General features: G+C 38.9%; 1 protein-coding gene across 2 annotated transcripts; it reads left to right on the top strand.

Moving 5' to 3' along the window:
• The first annotated feature begins 594 nt into the window (after window positions 1–594).
• Window positions 595–18,607, top strand: il23r (interleukin 23 receptor). 2 transcript variants are annotated; one of them, XM_058401894.1, is made up of 13 exons: window positions 595–991; window positions 1,074–1,150; window positions 1,226–1,513; window positions 3,250–3,392; window positions 3,678–3,840; window positions 4,694–4,776; window positions 6,235–6,439; window positions 7,256–7,444; window positions 7,603–7,695; window positions 12,162–12,233; window positions 13,306–13,393; window positions 13,920–14,010; window positions 15,825–18,607. In XM_058401894.1, exons 2-13 carry the CDS (start codon window positions 1,087–1,089, stop codon window positions 16,335–16,337), a joined length of 1,992 nt encoding a protein of 663 aa, XP_058257877.1. In that variant the 5' UTR covers window positions 595–991; window positions 1,074–1,086; the 3' UTR covers window positions 16,338–18,607. The 2 variants fall into 2 exon arrangements, with proteins under 2 accessions (XP_058257877.1, XP_058257875.1); XM_058401892.1 differs by having other exon boundaries at window positions 596–991; window positions 7,253–7,444; window positions 15,825–18,606.
• The last annotated feature ends 613 nt before the right edge of the window (window positions 18,608–19,220 follow it).

The raw sequence follows: 19,220 nt of genomic DNA, 5'->3' as shown, positions 1-19,220 counted from the left end.
TCTTTAATGAGTGAAACATTCCAGTTGTCTGCAGATCGCTGTGGAATAAAAGGAATAAAACACTTGCATGAGAGACATGCTGGTCTTGAACAATAATCCACTTTGGAGTTTTTTAACAGTAACTCTATTTGCCTTTAATACCATGATGTGTGTTTTACTCCACACTTCAATCCCACTGATCAGAAGATTGTGTACGTATCTCAGTTAAGACAAAGTTTCATACGAAGTTTTAGGAATTTTTGTTTTCCCAGAAATCGTATAAGTATCTCAGATTTTTTAGGGAAAAGAATTTTTAGACAAAAATTCTGCTAAATACGAGTTAAACTACACATTTGCTTGGGACATATTAGCTTGCATCATTTTTTTTTAGTAATATTTAGTCTTCATCTCTTGATATGCGTCATATTAAAAACATTAATAGCACTCACAAACATAGTTTCCCCTTATGATTCTGCCCCTGCTCGAGGTGTTTATTTAACGATTTAACGTCCTTGATGTTTTGAGAGGAAACATGAGGGTGCTGTGGAAACATTACTGTTAGAACCTGTTATGACCTCGTGTGGGTGTTAAGATGTTAAAACCTTAATAGTCCTTCATTAGCTCTAATTTTCACTGAACGGCAGTCACTTCTCACTCTCAGAGCAATACGTTGGCTGCACAAGGAGGTTGATAAAGTGGGGCACACGTGTTGAAGTTCAAAGATAAGTATAAAAACCACCAAACTAGGTCATCTACGCAAAAAAGGGAACACAAAAAAAAACAGACTATGAGAATGTGCTAAACATTTTGCCATCAGAAGGCTGCACACGACTGTTGAGAAACCTCATGGTCCTGCTTTACGTATTCTGGTTATACTTTTCTCTCTCTTTTTTTCTTTTTATCAGTAGCGATAGTCCAAGACATCAGCGGTTTCTGAGTGCACATATGGGTCACTCAGACGGAGCAAGGTTTGAGATAATCGCTTCATCAGAGGAAGAAAAGCAGAGATATGGTAAGTCTCTGTGATGTTTAAAGCTTTAGGTGAGGAATAAAGAGGTGGAGGTTTTTAACGTTCTCTGTGATATGTGCTGAAGAGAAAACCGTGACATGGAAATCTTCACAGAAGCCTTGTGGTTTGTCCTTCTTTTACTACTCAACTGTAAACCAAGAGGTGAGTGAGTTGTCATAGGTATCTGTATAAATTATTTCAGTTGATCTGTCTATTATATGACCCTCTGTCTCTTAGACTGTTATTCAGTGGCTTGTAAAGGAAAACTCATAGCAGATCAAGACATCATTCCTATTGGCTCTAACCTGACCGTACACTGTCAATCCTCCACTCCGACATGTGGCAAGATCTTCATCATGACTTTTAATGGCGAAGAAATACTTAGAAAGCCCGGCTGTTTTAACGTGACAGCACAAGTGGTTGTGAACGAACCCATATCCTCTATCTACTGTTCTGAGATAGTGGAAGGGCAGGCTAAAGAAGGGAACTCTCAACTTCTGTGTGGAAAGGACATCATCGCTAACCGTAAGTTACTCGTTTTTTTCTTTTCAAATACTGTCTCTGTGTCATGGTAGACTTTAATTCGTTTCTTTATTTCTGTTTAGATTTATAGGCTTTTACATTTTGGCTTGAGGTTACAGTGATTAATCTAGGATGCAGTCCAACTCTTTGAAATCTACCAGAATGCAGAGTTTAGTAACATCCGTTATGGCTAGTTTGTCTAACCATGTGTTTATCTTGTAGTCTAAAAGACTAGTAGCCACTAAAGTCTATTAATGCTTCCTCGACTCCTTTCTCAGATTAAAAATGGAAGTGAATTTTCATCCAGATCTGGCTTCTTTTTTATTTTAAACAGATTTATTCAGGCTTATACTCTTATGTCTAAATGAATCCATCCACTAAAGGTGTGGCTGTAGCTTTTCGTTCCAACCAAGCAGGATCCAGACTTGACAGTCGAACGACGATAATGATTGAAGATATCTGCAGCCCTTTGTGAATGGGATTCGTAACGGGTGTAATGTACTGTAATCTTTTCTGATAATGAAATAGCCCGCTATCTCTCTTTCACTTACTCTACTTTCACTTGACTAAAACTGGAATCAAATTTTACAATACAGATACTACAGAAACCAACTTATTTCGGCTTAACCTTATACATTAAGGTTCCCGTAATTTCATTATTTAACATTTCCAAATGATTCAACTTGAGAACTATAAGCAACCGACCGACTTATTTAGGTTTACGTTGGTTTTAATGTTTTCTTCCAACATAATCAAGTCAAACAGAACAGCTGCAGTGAGCAAAACTTTACTGTTTTTAATATTTCTAATATTTCTAATACAATGCATCAAGTCAAATAAAACAACTGGCAGTGAGCAAAGTTTTAATGTCCATGAGTAATAATAATTTTGCAATAACTTATATGAATTAAATATGAACATAGAGGGTAAACGGCTAAGTAAACTAAACCGTAGGAGCCAGTATTCACACTTGGAAGCCTAGGTTGAATCAATCCCACATAGCAGACGGGTCTGGGCCAGATCTGAGTTAGGGCATGGCAAGTGGTATGTCAATCAGATGCGGACCAGGTCTGGCAGTGATGGCACTGTTTATATGATGGTATGCCAGACGTGGCCCGGTTATGTTTTGGTTTATGTGGTATGGCCCGGTGCTGACCCTGTGCTGGCCCACATCTGGCCCCCCTCTGGCAAACCAGACGTGGGCCACCAAAGGGCCATCATTCTTTGTGGTATGTGGGCTGAGTGTAAGTGCATTGTGTGGGCCAGATCTGGGCCAGACCTATTTTGCTATCTTCAACAGTTTGTAACACAGCCATTTAATTTATGTCATTGATATAGACTTATTTTTAGTCATGTATAGAATATACATTGCAGCTGCATGTAGTAACAAAACTCAAATCTAACTTTATTATCATTACACACAGTAGATTGCAGAACATGAGTCATGAGAACTTCCAGTGTTGCATCACACACTTAAAGACATTAACATACACAGACATCAGCATTAGTTATGTTATAGACATTAACTTGTCACTTTATTACACTGGTTAAAGTTAGAGTTGGTTAATTCTAACAAACAGAGTAAATAATGTTAGCGTTAATGTAAGGTATGACTAGTGTCTGACTTTTAATTCCTTTAGTGCGCTCAATTGATTCTGACTGTATTTAAAGAATGATTCATAATGACTTCTTTAAGACGAATAGCTGGATTGTAATGTACTGTTTTTGTTCCTTTGTAGCAATTCCAAGTCGTCCACAAATTAAAGAGATTCTATTCCCAAAAGGCTCCCTTTCCCCCATCATCCACTGGCACAGCTCAGACAATATGGAGACTCTGAAGCCCAGGCTGAGGTTCCAAATAAAACTTGATAACGCAAGCTGGGTAAGAGCTGCATGTTTGTACCAGAGGACTGTTACTGTGGTTGCTCAGTGGTTAGGGTGGTTAGGGTGTTAAGATACTGATTTGAAAGTTGTGAGTTTGAATTCCCAGACCACCAAGGTGCTACTGTTGGGCCCTTGAGCAAGGCCCTTAACCCTCAGTTGTGTAATTAATAAATAAATGTAAGTTCTGGATAAGGATGTAAATGCTGTGCTATTGCTACACATGATCAAGTTATTTGTTAAAAGCTGAAAATGCTGAAGGTTGATTTACATTTTATGTGCTTAGATGGAGGGAAATGTGACTCAGATACACAGAGGGACCCTTATGCTGCTGGAGATGTTGGAGCCACTGACATTATATCAGTTTGAGCTGAAAGTCTGCACAGCCTCAATGAAGAATAACTGCAGTTTGTGGAGTGAAAGGTTCAGACAGGGAAGCCCAGGAAAAGGTAAACACAGTTCAAATGGATAAGCTTTACTCGCATCAAGGACCCTGGTTTCAGTATATGTTTTGGTACAGGTTTGATTGTTTCCTCAGGCATGTGTGTGTGGGGTTTGAATGTTCTCCCCATGGCTTGGGGGTTTCCCCTGGGTACTACCAGTTTTTAGCCCCAGTCCAAAGATATGTGTTGTAGGCTGATTGGCACCTTTAAATTGCCCATAGAGTGTGAATGCGTCTGTGTGTGTGTGTGTGTGTGTTTGTGTGTGTGTGATTGTGATTGTGCCCTGCAACGGATTGGCATCCTGTCCATGTTGTACCCTGCATCCCAGAGACTCAGGCTCCAGGCTTCAGGCTCCCAGAGACCCAGTGGAATAAGTGGTGTAGCAATCAGATGGATGGACTGATGGATGGATGGATTAATGGATGAATGGGTGGAATAGATGAATGGGTGGATGGATGGATGGATGGATGGATGGATAATGAGCGTCAGGAAATTTAGCTTCCTCTTCAGTATGTGGCTTGTATATTTAATAGAAGTGAACGCATTTTGCATTTTCAGGGTAGAGTGAACGTTGGGGAACTACAATGCATATTTTTAATCATCTGTAATGGATAATTCATAGAATAGGACATTTAAATTCCCAAATAAATGCAAAATCATCGAATTTTCTAATGTACCATTTCTAATTTCTTTTTATTCCCCAGTTATTTACACATTTATAAATAATTGAATAACTAATATATATATTTAACAGTAGTATCACTACTAGTGTTAAACTTATTCAAACACCTTTTATACTATATTTATTTGAAACTGACCCTGACTAATACTTTGATTTCATTTCAATGCTCGTCCACAGCACCCTCGACCAAGCTCGATGTGTGGAGGACAATCATGAGAAACGAACAGAGCAATACTCAGAATGTGACTGTCATGTGGAAGGTTAGTATTTACAGTGAGGTGTTATTTATAAGAGGGACTGAAACCATCTGCATACCACAACTACAGTTTCATGTCATACATGCCAATCATGATTAGACATGGGTGACGTCACTAATTGGACTGATGTAGAGACGATTAGTTCGGTCTCTGCGCCCTCTATGGGACAAAAACACAAACAGCACCGTTTAAACTGCAGACAAATGCTAGGATCTGGATTTTCATGTCTATTACATTACATAATAAATCTAAGATTAAACCAGGCCAATGATTTAAATTACATAATTGGTTTATCCAATAATGATTTACCTGGCTTGCTTGTGCATGGTTTGAAGTACATGACAGTTATTAGCCTAACCTTAGTGAGCCTGGCTAGCTTGTAAAGTCAAATGTTGATGCATAGAGAAGTAACATTAGCTAAACAAGTTCCTTCGGTTTGTTTATTTATTTGGTGTCTGACTGAGTTTGCTAATGCTAAGTAAATCAAGAAAAAGCTAAACTATAAGTTGCTACTTGTTAGCTAAGTAGTTTTAGCAAAGGTTACCTCTTGACTTTACTAGACTTGCTTTGACTAGCTAGCCTGGGTCACCATGAAAGGTTTATTATAGCATTTAATTAGTATATATTACTTCTGAAACATTTCAATGAACACAGTGGTTTATATAAATGTATATGTATATAACACCCATCAGCCATAACATTATTCGCACCATCATTATTAAGTGAATAACACTGATGATCTCCTCATCATGGCACCTGTTAGTGGGTGGGATATATTAAGCAGCAAGTGAACATTTTGTCCTCAAAGTTGATGTGTTAGAAGCAGGAAAAATGGGCAAGTGTAAGGATTTGAGCGAGTTTGACGAAGGGCCAAATTGTGATGGCTAGACCACTGGATCAGAGCATCTCCAAAACTGCAGCTCTTGTGGGGTGTTCCCGGTCTGCAGTGGTCAGTATCTATCAAAAGTGATGAACCAGCGACAGGGTCATGGGCGGCCAAGGGTCATTGATGCATGTGGGGAGCGGAATGTGCCGTGCCACAAAGCAAAAATGGATCAGGAATGGTTTAATGAGCACAACAACGAGTTTGAGGTGTTGACTAAATTCCCCAGATCTCAATCCAATCAAGCATCTGTGGGATGTGCTGAACAAACAAGTCCGATCCATGGAGGCCCCACCTCACAAATTAGCAGACTTAAAGGATCTGCTGCTAACATCTTGGTGCCAAATACCACAGCACACCTTCAGGGATCTAGTGGAGTCCATGCCCCAACAGGTCAGGGCTGCTTTGGCAGCAAAAGGGGACCAACACAATATTAGTCATAAGTCACAATGTTATGGCTTAGTTTGAGTTTTTGTCCTTATTATAAAATTGTTAAAAATGAGGTCTAGTTCAAAGAAAATAATTTCTTCGCATAAAAATGTCTTAAATGACTAACATGTGACTTGAATCATCCCCAGCCTTTAGGTACAGAAGACTTTAAAGGAGATTTGCACCATTATGAAATAGTCTATCAAGAAAAGGGCACTACACACGTTCTGAATTGCTCAAAGGCTGTTACACAGTACACTCTTCATCTGCCCCTGGAGGTGACAGAGCTGAATGTCAGTGCTGTTACATCAGCAGGAAGTTCACCACCAGCTTCAGTGAGACTGACCTGCTCAGGTAAGACATTTTCGACAAATGATTCCTTTAAAAATAAACAAATGAGTGTACGAGTATCTCAGTATGTGAACTGATTAATGTCACACTACACCCACAGTCCTTTGAACCTTTATGCATTTTATTACACGCTGGAAATGAAATGGACTTAATTGGGATTTCATGTCATGAAGGTTCACAAAATACAGTAGCACTGTTGCATGTGAAGAGGCACATAGCATTTCCTCCAAAAATGTTTTGCTGCCCTGCGGTGAGGCATGAGCGGGAGTTCAAAAGGTTGCAGTTGGCTTGTTGTACATGTCTCAGAGGAAACACATGGTAAGCATTCATCTTCCCCAAGTGGTAGTTGTCTTATGAATCGAGCAGAGCTGTCTGGTAGGTGGGAATTGGCAGATAATCAATTTGGAGAGGAAATGAGTGGGAAAAAACTGTCTAGAAATGAGGCCATCCACCAGGTGATTTGCATTAATCTGAGAAACAAACACCATAGGGGCTGAATACGTATGCAACCACAAGTTTTTTTCCACTATAAACTACAGTGATCTCTTCTCTACACTTTATCTTCATGAGGTATTTTGTCTTGATCCAGGACATCAGCTTAATTTCAAGTTCCATGGGTAAACATTACAAGGGGGTGAATAATTATACAAGGCACTATACTCTGTTATTATTATTATTATCCACGCGTTATTATATTATTCACATACCGAGTTGAATCAAATTCTTGTGTTAAATCACATCTATCATCAAATGAGTTATGTGAATATGATTATGTATTTAAGGAGTTGTTCTTGTCTTCAAATTCTGTCAATTTAGCAGGAATACCAGCTCCAGAAATAATATCAAGCCATGCAGCAGGGGGCGGCATTGACCTTAAGTGGGACTCATCTCACTTCTCAGCTAGGACGTCAGAGAAAATGCTGGGTTTTTTAGTTCAATGGCAATGCACCCCGCTTCAAGTGCAGTGGAAGAGAAGTGTAAGAAACTCCAACTCTGTATACATTCAGGGTAAGAGCAAAGCCTCCCAAACCAGCACACATCCCAAAAAAATCAGCAAGAAATGTATAGTGACTAAGCTGACAAGCTGCATATATGCTATATTATATTTGTATTCTTGATGATTTTGAAGATGATCTCTATGTGTCTCTCCTTTCATTTAATTACAGCTACACAACCCAGTCTGTGTGACATTTCACTCTATGTTGAGAGCAGTGACGGAGTGTCGTGCCCTTCTAAACAAGTTCATATCACCAAGAACGGTATGTTTATGCATTTTTTAAATATATATTTACATTCACACATACACTACATTGCCAAAGGTTTTGGGACACCCCTACAAATTCAGGTGTTGTTTTTCAGGGGTTGGACTCGGCCCCTTAGTTCCAGTGAAAGGAACTCTTAATGCTTCAGCTTCATACCAAGACATTTTGGACAATTTCATGTTCCCAACTTTGTGGGAACAGTTTGGGGATGACCCCTTCCTGTTCCAACATGACTGTAGACCAGTGCACAAAGAAAGGTCCATAAAGACATGGATGAGAGAGTTTGGTGTGGAGGAACTTGACTGGCCTGCACAGAGTCCTGACCTCAACCTGATAGAACACCTTTGGGATGAATTAGAGCGGAGACTGTGAGCCATTTTAAAACACCAAATTCGCTCATCCTTGTCTTTTTGGACCTTGCTTTGTGCACTGGTACTTTCACTGGAACTAAGGGGCCAAGCTCAACCCCTGAATTCAATGATTTGGAGGGGTGTCCCAAAACATTTGGCAATATAGTATATTTATATTTACACGTTTACAGTTCCTCTGTATTGTGAAATTTGATACTCATTATATCTTGCGTATTAAGCAATAATAACGATGCACAATTTTGTTTTTGATTGATTGATTGATAAACATCATTATAAATACCAGAGAGAGGAAAAACACTCAAACACAATGTTTTTTGACATACTATGATTATATTTTTTATTTTTAGCTATAGATGCATCACACACAGTTCCGGGTACATCATTCATCGTGACTTTGTACATGGCTCAAGGCAGTGAGCAACTCCCTAATGTTAACTAGATTGCTGAAAGGTCAGGCCAGACAGATCAGCAAACAAAACCACAACACAGATTAGATAATACAAATACACACATCTCAACAAACAACAGTTTTATTCTCCATAACATCTTTTAGCCAGCTCATTAAAGGTAACCAGCTAGCTTACCATCACCAGTTACAGGCACAAATAGCATACTGAGGGATTACCGCAAAGCAAATCTTTCCGTTAGTGATTACTGCTTAGAGCTTGTGTTTTTTGGAAGCTAGCTGTCATTAACTGTCTATCTTGCACTCTTGGCTCGAAATACAGTTACACCATGATGCTGACAGTTAGATCAGTGATAGGAAAAAAATTAGCTGGCTAACGTTCTCTTGTGGAAGACAATAATACTCAATAACTGAAAATCGCCTAATACTCAGTAACAAAAGAATGGTTTTATTCTCACAACAGATCACCAGTGGTGTAATTTAGGCATCTTTCTTAGGTAACACTTTGTGGTTAGTGGTACAGCCATGATTATGGCTTTAAGGTGCACTGATTTTCTACTAAGATTAATTCATGTGGTAGAGACAGATGCAGTGCAACCCACGTGCCACGATTTCCATGCAGTAACACTTTTCTACTAGAGAGGGCAACAAAGAGAGACATCTTTTATCTCATGTTCATCGAAACGTTTTCGTGCAAACCTACGCAATCATACACACTTGATTTACAATGATGCTTATGAAGGCTTGATTAGTGAAATGAACTGCGGTAAAATTGGAGTGGATCAATTAAAACAAGCCATCAGTGCGCTTTTAATGAGTGTGTGTATGAATAAGCTACACAATCCTTACAGTTGTACTGGGTGTTAGGAAATTGTGGAAAAATTTTACTGAACACATTTGGCTAGTAATGTACTTGAGAAGATGGGTATGATTCAATTCAATTCAGTTTATTTTGTATAGCGCCTAATTTTATATGATGACTGACTACACCCTCTATAAAAACCTAGACCATGTGATACATGTCATTTTGAGGCTCTGTGTGTTTGCACACATGCATGTGTGGAGGAGGGGGGCCAAAGGATTGTGGGAGAGGAAGTGTGATGTGGTGTATGGTTTTCACAAATGTGCATGTAAATACGCATGTTTATCACGCAACTTTAACTCGTTACACTAGCAATCAACCAACCGGTACATATTTACTGCTCTGCACTGCCTGTAAAATTCCTAATAAATCTATAGAAGGAATTGAATCAGACATGGATCATGGAAAGTGTTTACCTCTCTTTGGTGTTAAGACTCAAACCCACATTGCGACAGCAGCTTTTTCCACCATATACTGAGAAAGTTTACATCCACTTCCAGTAACCTGAGTGTGTGAATCACCCACCTGATGGCTTTACTGAGTAGTTATGTCTCATTTCAGCTTAAGAAGTGTGAGAACAAAAAACTGGCTAGTATAAAGACTGCTAGAACGTTCCATCTAATGGTTTTATAAATACAAACAAAATGTGAGAGAAAAATTTCAAGGCCTCTCCAGACTTGTTTAGTGTGTTTAATGGAAATCTTTCAATTCATAGGTGATGGGGAAAAAAGTGAACTTCAAAGTTAGTTAGTTAGTTGGACAGGCTTGTGTCCTTACACAAGTGTTTCAGTGGACTAAAGTCAATAAGCTGCTTTTTTTAACATGTGGTTTAACATGTAACAGGAAGTAGAGGCAGAAAACGGATGATGTGTCACTCTGTACAAACGAACTGTTCCAAGCAAGGCGTTAAACATTTAGCAGCTCACTGTTGCCAAAGTACGTCAGTCAAAACCCGTTCTATAAAAACATGCAACGCCTGAGTGTTATCCTCGAGTGCTTTTACAAGCTTTCAGTTTTGTGTCTCTGTGTTCCCTGTGTTCAGATCTCTAACAAGTGCATTAAGCTCCTATGAAATAACTTGGTATTTTCAATTCCTGTACGCACTTCCCGAAGCAGCATGAGAGTCACACAATCACGTGTTGTGCAATGAGCCTTGGCCGTCCATGACTGTTCCTTCCTTGGACCACTTTTGATAGATACTGACCACTGCAGACTGGGAACACCCCACAAGAGCTACAGTTGTGGAGATGCTCTGATCCAGTGGTCTAGCCATCACAATTTCATCAAACTCGCTCAAATCCTTACACTTGGCCATTTTTCCTGCTTCTAACACATCAACTTTGAGGACAAAATGTTCACTTGCTGCCTAATATATCCCACCCACTAACAGGTGCCATGATGAGGAGATCATCAGTGTTATTCACTTCACCTCTCACTGCTCATAATGTTATGCCTGATCGGTGTATGTCTACATTTTAAGTAATGGAGGAAGTAAGAAGGAAATGTACTACAGATTCACACAGGATAAACAATGTACATATACACTAAAAGAATGGAGTGTCTTCAGGATACTATGAGCGCCTCATATTTTTAATGCAAACTGATTTTATTTTATTATTATTATTGTCTCTTGTTGTAGAGTTGAACTATAGAGGTTATATCTTAAAACTTAACATGTTTATAATCTTGACATGGCCTTTTATATTTCATCTATATTTTTGTCCAAGGAAACTTGTTTCCATCAGAATATGAGTGAATGGAATATAAAAGAATGTAACTGTTACCAACATGTGAATGTCAGATCAGATGGGATATAATCAAGAGAGAGAAAGAGAGAGAGAGGGGGGGAGGGAGAGAGAGAGAGAGAGAGAGAGAGAGAGAGAAAGAGAGAGGGAAGGGGGGGGGGAGTACTCGAGCATAACACTGCCCTTGAGCTCTACTGATCACGTAAAACCAATCCAGTCCAAACAGGGCACTCTTTGGTTGCGGTGAAATGATTGTCAAGTCAATTCAAGAAGTTTTTATTGTCATTTCAACCATATATAGTTGACGCAGTACATAGTGAAATGAGGCAACGTTTCTCCAGGACCCTAGTGCTAGGTTAAACAACATAACAAGATGTAACTACAAAAACAACACAGAGCCAAGGACAGAAAGTAAAGTTGCCCTTGCTATATAAAGTGCAAAGTCTGCAAACAGTGCAAGACAAAGGACAGTGCAAACAAACAAAAAGCAGTACACAGACACACAAAATACATAATATAGTCAGAAAAAATAGTACACATTGTTCAATGTACTAGCAGTACAATGTGCAAAATAGTGGAACAAGAGGGTAAACAAGTAAATAAGATGGCTCTGGTAACCATATACACTTCTGTAATGGCAGCAGTTGAAATGTGCAAAACAGCAGCAATTCAATAATGTGCAAAAACAACATGTACACAGATTATAATATGGGTGGAGTTGTAAACATGTATGTGCTGAGATCAGTTCACACAGTTGAGGGAGTGTGTGTGTGTGAATGAGTTTGGTACAGATCAGTTCTGGATGTTGAGTTGTAAACATGTATGTGCTGAGATCAGTTCACACAGTTGAGGGAGTGTGTGTGTGTGTGTGTGTGTATGTGTGTGTGTGTGTGTGAGTGCGTTTGGTACAGTTCAGTTCTGGATGTTGAGGATCCTGATGGCTTGAGGGAAGGAGTCTGGTTGTGAGGGCCCGAAAGCTTCAGTTCCTCCTTCCAGATGGCAGGAGGATGCTTTCAATACATATTCGCATTCAATACATGGTAAATAAAATCTGTAACTGACCTTTCCTCTATTTACAGGCATTACCACAATACCGAATGACCCTCACGTAGACAACTTAAAAAAGCATCCTCCTCCAGAAAAAACAAGAAGTAAGTCTGATATACAGTGCACTGTTCAGCATATACAGTAATGAATCATCTTCTTAAGCTTAAAAGTATCTTAAAAGAAAAAGAAAAAAGACAGAAGTGCACATAGCATACATTTTCCAACAGACATTTTACAATGGAGCTGTCTAAATATAGCTAGGAGTTCATGTAATGCTGATTTAGGCTTTACACGTAACCTTATTACAAGTATTCAAGCTACAGAGTGGTAAAAAAAATCACTTTGAAAGAACTAGCCAGCTAATGTTAGGAAATAAGTCCTCTTTAGTTCCTGTATGGTCAGATTTAACAAAATAAATGTGTCACTCAAGGTTTTATGTAAGGCCTTTAGGAGTTCCCACTGCCACATTAATTCAAACCGAGCACAAACACTTGAACCCCAGTAGTGGCTAATTATTTTAACTATCCATGTACGCTAACGTTAGCTTTATTACGTATTTAAAATACATAAAACTAGCAAATCAGATATATTTAAGATATCATATTGTGTACCAGTAGCCACAAGTGCTAACTGGCTATTATGTTGTATAGGCCTAGATGACGTTGCTAGCAAAGTTATATGTACATTAAACCAGTAGCCCAGGCTAGTTAGCAATATGCTAAATGTTATGTTGTGTAGTCAAAACAGTAGTAGCCAAATTCAAAAGCCAGCTAACGTTACAATACATTAAAACTACTGCTAGCAAGATTAGCAGACAGCTACAGGACGGAAACTTGGCGGTAACTCAATTGGATGTGTTTATTTCATATTTCGACTTTGCTACTTGAATCCATTTGTAATCATTTAAAGACAGCTATGTGTAGTATTTTGTAAGACTGAGCGCTCCCTGATCCAATGAAGGCCAACGTCAGCAGAATTTCGAGTGAAGTTATTAAAGCTTTTACTGTAGAGTTTCACTATAAGATTGAAACCAGGTAGCACTACATATCTGAGTAGAAATACAGAAGTGTATAGAACTGTATAGCTAAGTCACATGTACAGAAGCCTGAAAGTGCAAGCTCAGCGCAGTTCAGATACTTGCCATTAAGTCATACAATCTCCTGGGTTCCTTTTCAGATGAAGTGGTCATCGGGATTTGCCTCATAACTGCCGTCCCTATCGTTGTCCTCGTGAATCTTTTGTACTGGAAATGTACAAGACAAAGGTATTCCTTCATTCCTTCATTCCTTCATTCATTCATTCATTCATGATGCCTGATCAAGGCAAATGTATTCGTCTAGCCCCAGTTCATATACCGCCGTTATCCAAAGTGCTTCACATAGAGGATAAATATGAAAATAAACAACTGAAATGAAGCGAAAGGTGATCATAAAAGACATGAGTAATATCATTAAGTTGAAGAAAATGGATTAAAGTCATGCTAAAAAGAGAGACTAAGTGTTATGCTAGCTTGTAGCTTAGTTTTGGGCACAGGAGAATAGAAATGCATTCAAAAATGCTAACATTTTGGGCAAATCTAAGATTTTCTAGGAGTTTGTAATGCAGTACTTTTACTACAATCAGTGTACATAGTGACTGCATAGTGATTCAATGATAGTGAAGTTTCTGCGAGTTATTATAGGTGCAAACTTCCCAGCTAGCTATTTTACCCCCAGAGTACTGTATTTATGTGCTGGCTATTAGTTCTATACTGTGCTTTTAAATTACTTAATTACATTTTTTTTTCGCAGATTAAGGAAGGCGTGCGTGTCAATGGGACCCTCTTGGCTTTTTCAGAATTTACCTCAGCTTGGAAACAGCAATGCTATCAAATTACTGAAGGTACCTATACATTCTGCATGCTTTAAGAGGATTTTGTTGCTTTAGAAAGTCTGTAATCAGTTTTCAGGTTTGTCTTGGATTTTGGAAATTTGATAATTTCATTAACAACTATCCAGTGGTGTCTTGTCTTCTCCATACAGGAGGCAGGAAGCAAGGAGAAGCTACACCTGATTACACAGATCTTGGCTTTCTGTTGACTCAGATGAGGTTTCTGCTCAGTTGGAAAAAAAAACCCCTGCAAAATAGTGTGAAATACTTTTCTTCACATATTCCAGAATAGAAAGTTAGGGTCCGAGTGCAGGGTCAGCTATGATACAGCACCCCTGGAGCAGATAAGGTTAAGGGCCTTGCTCAAGGGCCCAACATCGGAGCTTGGCAGTGTTGGGGCTTAAGAATCAACCTTCCAAATCAACAACCTAGAGCCTTGATCATTTTAGCCAACACTGCCCCATATTAAAAAGCTAGGAAACTTATCAAGGAACGCATGTTTAAATCTTGATGTACACCGAGCAGGCATAACATTATGACCACCTGCCTAATATAGTGTTGGTCTGACAAAACAGCCCTGACCCATCATGCACTGTGTATTCTGACACCTTTCTATCAGAACCAGCATTAACTTCTTCAGCAATCTGAGCAACAGTAGCTCGTCTGTTGGATCGGATCACACGGGCCAGCATTCGCTCCCCACGTGCATCAGTGACTCTTGGCCGTCCATGACCCTGTCGCCGGTTCACCACTGTTCCTTCCTTGGACCACTTTTGATAGATACTGACCACTGCAGACCGGGAACACCCCACAAGAGCTGCAGTTTTGGAGATGCTCTGATCCAGTTGTCTAGCCGTCACAATTTGGTCCTTGTCAAACTCCTTACGCTTGTCCATTTTTCCTGCTTCTAACACATCAACCTTGAGGATAAAATGTTCACTTGCTGCTTAATATATCCCACCCACTAACAGGTGCCACGATGAGGAGATAATCAGTCTTATTCACTTCACCTGTCAGCAGTCATAATGTTATGGCTGATCGGTGTATTCCAAGATGCTTAATGCTGGATCTGCTGGAATATTTTCGCCGTGTTCAATATCATGCCACTGATTTTGAAACAATTTGTAAGAACAAAGTTCGAGAGAAAGTATAACGGTGGATGTAGCAGTTGGGCCTTTTGTTTATGACAAAGGAAATGAAACTGAACTAAATCTGACCATATGACCATATGACCCTTGTTTTATTTTATTGCTAACTTTTTTTTTTTTCTAACACAAAACAGTTTAGTGCTTCTGTACAGCTTCTGTTTTCATGCTTGTCTATTGCTCAACCACCAGCGACTGTTTTGCATATGATATTTCAAACACTTTTAAATGTCATGCTTGACATGCAGTTGCAAGGCAAGCAGAATGTGACCGCTCTTCAAACACATTACTGGAGGAACAGCATACAAAGAAAAATAAGTTCAGTATTTCAGATGTGGCAAGAAATCGCATGGTTAAGCAAGTGAGAAAGTAGACTAGGGGTCTTCTAAAAAAATGTACAGGCTTATACAAAACTTATATTCATGTGCTGGGTGCAAACAAACTCCGTATCATCAACAATCTTTATTTAACATTTATTACTGAGATAATAAGCTAGACTACTTAGGGAGCCAATACAAGAAGAAAAAATTAAACAATTAGTGTGAAAGAGTTAAAGAGCTTGGAACATGACTCTACTTTTTATGCCATAGGCTACTTTCATGTTGTCTAAAAGTCACCTGTAAAACTGTGCACTGCTGTTATTTAGCAGGAACACATGATCAGGTTTGTTTTTGTTCTTAGGATGAGAGACATGGTTCTGATCTGTGCTGGCAACCCGTGGACAGCGACCCACCCTTATCTCCAGTTGAGGACTACAGTCCACCTGTGGAAAGGAAGGATTTGTACCCCGTTGTACACAGAGAAGTAACCGCAGAGGAGCCTACGGTTGTGCAAGACTGGACAGTGTGTTCTTATAAACCTCAAATCATGACTTCTCAAGGAGGAGCAGAGGCGGTCTGTGAGGTAGCCGAGATGGAAGAAGATGAGCCCCCGTGGATGTTCTTCTCCTCACCTGTCTTCAGTCAGTTTGAACACTTTCCTCCGAGTCAAGGAATGCATGCAGCTCTGCCAAGCTGTTTGACTGTGGATGGAAGACCTGTATCTATGGATCTTGATGGATTCCCCTTTTTCACTCAGACTGTTATAGACGGAGACACGTGGACTGATAGGAGGCTTGTGGAAGCAGGAAATGGTGATCAGAACAAGCTTCAAAGCCAAACGGTGTTACCCAACGACCTGGTGAGGTGCGTGTGAGAACCTTGTTTATTTTAAGGACAGACCTCCTTTTCACAGTCCGGAGAAGTCTCCAGGTTGACCAACAGTTGCTCTAAAACATCAAACTATGGGAAAACCTTCAAGCGTGACGTTTTTCGTTATCCTACATCAGTCAAGTGTAATAAAGTGCAAATAATATGGGAACTGAGTAAAACATTTACATTTACTAGACCCTTTCTTCGGTTTCACTTATAAACCCAACATTTGCAGCTTCCTGGTACTGAGCATATGTTAAGGAGCGTTAACCACGCGGCCCCTCCTGCCATGAACCTATGCTATGAAGTGCATCACAAACTACAAAGCCATCATGGGGTTCTTTAAGGCAGGGGTTCTCCAAGTGCGTCCAGTGATCACCAGAGGATTTTTTTCTTTTTTTCCTAGTGTTGCCTTTCAGCCTGCCATCCACTTTAACAGAATAGAATGGCTTTAAACCATACCTATTTCAATAACACAAAAACAAGTAGGCCAATAAATTATGACAACTTGGATGAAATGTGGTGTGTGTGTGTATGTGTGTGTAACATTCGAGAGTGAAAAGCTTGTTGGCTCCAATAAATAGCTAAAAATTTATAATGAGCCTTATATTTGGGGAGTTACTCTTGCAAATGCTGGTAAATAAACAATTGCACTTGAATTGAAGCATTAATACAATACTCAGTACAATACTCAAAACAATACTCTGCACAAGGCCTATATGAACTATAAAACTGAACATTGTTAACATACAAATTGTTAAGTCTTGTGTTTTTTATTTTATTTGAGTGTTCCTCTGTTCTCAGTTTAACCGAGGCTCCTTTCGATATCTGATATCTCGAGAGTGAAATGGCAAGGGAGGTTGGTTGAGATTTCAGCAGATAATAGATATAGATAATATATCATTATCAGACTGCACTAACCAAAGACCCAGTGAGGTGGTTATATGGCTTGGAGAAATAGCAGACCTCCTTCACCACAACAATCAAAGCAGTTCATTCAAGAAATATGATTGTATCTGTTCTGCACCGCTGTAGATAAGATAATTTGAATATCAGGCACTGAAGCGTGTGCAATTTTCAAGAAAGATCAACAATATGAATTCAAAGACGTCAGGAAGTCATGCTGCAGAACTGATTTTTGTTTTGTTTTGTCCTACTAATTACTAAATGAATTTTCTGTGAATTGTTATATATTTGCAAGGGTAAAACTCTTGGTTTTTGTTGTTGTTTTTACACTTATTTTTAATGTATACAATGTATTTTTACAATTCACCCAATTCACAATTTCAAGGGTCATCTATCTATCTCATGCCATACTATTCACTGTAATAAATCTATGGACACGCATCCAAGAAGCTGATTGCTCAGTCAGGGTTTTTTTCTCAATTCCTGCCTGGATGAAAGTTTTCTTAGCACTAAAAAAAAACCCTCCACGTATTTGTACGTTTAATCTGCACGAACTTTACAAACCAGGACTATAACGATGTACTCACAAGATCTACAGTATAGCTTTGTTCTACTGAACTGCTTCAATCTTTGACACCTTTGCATGCTCTAGCCATTGCATGGTTTTATGGTCAGACTTCTGGAAAATTCCCTTGCATAATAATATGGAAAGTGAAAGGCATTCGATACAGATATGTGGGCTCCATCATCTTCCACGGATAGAATGAAATCCCTTTTCCCAAACAGTCCACGTGTTGACACGATGCTGTATACTGATTTTATTTTAATGCTAAATGTGCGCATGTTTCTTTAGACGTTTGCTCCTCTTCTTTTTGATCGTTGTGCCAGGGGCTTTGTTTCACGACTTAGTTTTAGTCATGTTCACACTTTGCAGAACCACATGCCCCACAAGCCAGTTTTTTTTTATCACTTCCTGTGAAAAATCTCACGCCAGGGGTGTGAGAATGTGTAAACATGCTACAGTATATGCATGATGTTTTTACTCCACTAAACAGTTTATGGAGGCGCATTCCTTAGCAAGAGAAACAGATATCATTTCCCAGTGAGTGCGAAAAGCATGCTGTGTACGCACGATTAGGAAATTTGCATTTATTTAGATTAAGCATTGTTCTATAAACTTCTAAAGAATATGAATGTTAATAAGTCTGGTTAGTCATGGACGTTAACATGATGCTGGCATAAAACCTGGAGAATGCGATTTCGGTTGAAAAAGATAATCCTTGGTAGTTTCTTTGCTGGTCAGATTAAAGAATTCGTCTTGAGGTCTACACATCAGTATCACAACACCCATAGTCAGTATGCATTTATGCAGCAGATCAAAAAATCTAGTGGTTAATTTAGAACCCTTGGAAAATATTAATCTTTGTTATGAATGAGTGATCAGCTTTTAAGACAATATTTTCCCCCAAATTTTTCTTTGAAACTTTTATTACAATTAAATAAATATTTATAAATAAAGTCTCTCCTGCAGAGAATAACAACAGTAAGTATTTTCCTGTATTTTTTTCCAAGTATTTTTTCTATATTTTTATTCATAGGTTTGTTCATATGAGGTTTAAATCTGAAGACAGAAATGTCTATTACAAAATTTTTTCTTTTAACCATATTACAAAATAGTTCCATTAAAAATTTCTATGTTGATTTGGATATTTGGATTAATCAAAAAACCCAGCTATTTGTATCAAGTCGTAACTTGTAATCTGAAATTTCCTGGTATTTATTATTAAAATGTCATGATGCCGTTCAGCTGCTGAAACACCAGCCAACGAAACAGCCTTCAAGCATCACTGATCCACCTGCATGTTTTACAGAAAGCTCTCAGGGGCTTTTTGTTGTATGTATGCCTGTTTCTGGAAAATATTCTAACGTCGTACATGGCCGACAATATTTTGCTCTGTCCCCAGCATACAACTCTAGCTCA

The sequence above is a fragment of the Hemibagrus wyckioides genome, linkage group LG11 (genome assembly GCF_019097595.1).
Source record: "Hemibagrus wyckioides isolate EC202008001 linkage group LG11, SWU_Hwy_1.0, whole genome shotgun sequence".
Classification (NCBI taxonomy): Eukaryota; Metazoa; Chordata; class Actinopteri; order Siluriformes; family Bagridae; genus Hemibagrus; species Hemibagrus wyckioides.
The sequence above is the reverse complement of the archived record's forward strand: the minus strand, read 5'-3'. Positions and strand labels throughout refer to the sequence as shown.

Bases quoted from the DNA above. Each gene is read 5' to 3' on its own strand.
- il23r (XM_058401892.1), top strand. From the start codon at position 1,087: ATGGAAATCTTCACAGAAGCCTTGTGGTTTGTCCTTCTTTTACTACTC. The intron at 1,151-1,225 runs GTGAGTGAGTTG...TCTGTCTCTTAG, and splicing joins ACTCAACTGTAAACCAAGAG to ACTGTTATTCAGTGGCTTGT. The intron at 7,696-12,161 runs GTATGTTTATGC...CTCTATTTACAG, and splicing joins AGTTCATATCACCAAGAACG to GCATTACCACAATACCGAAT.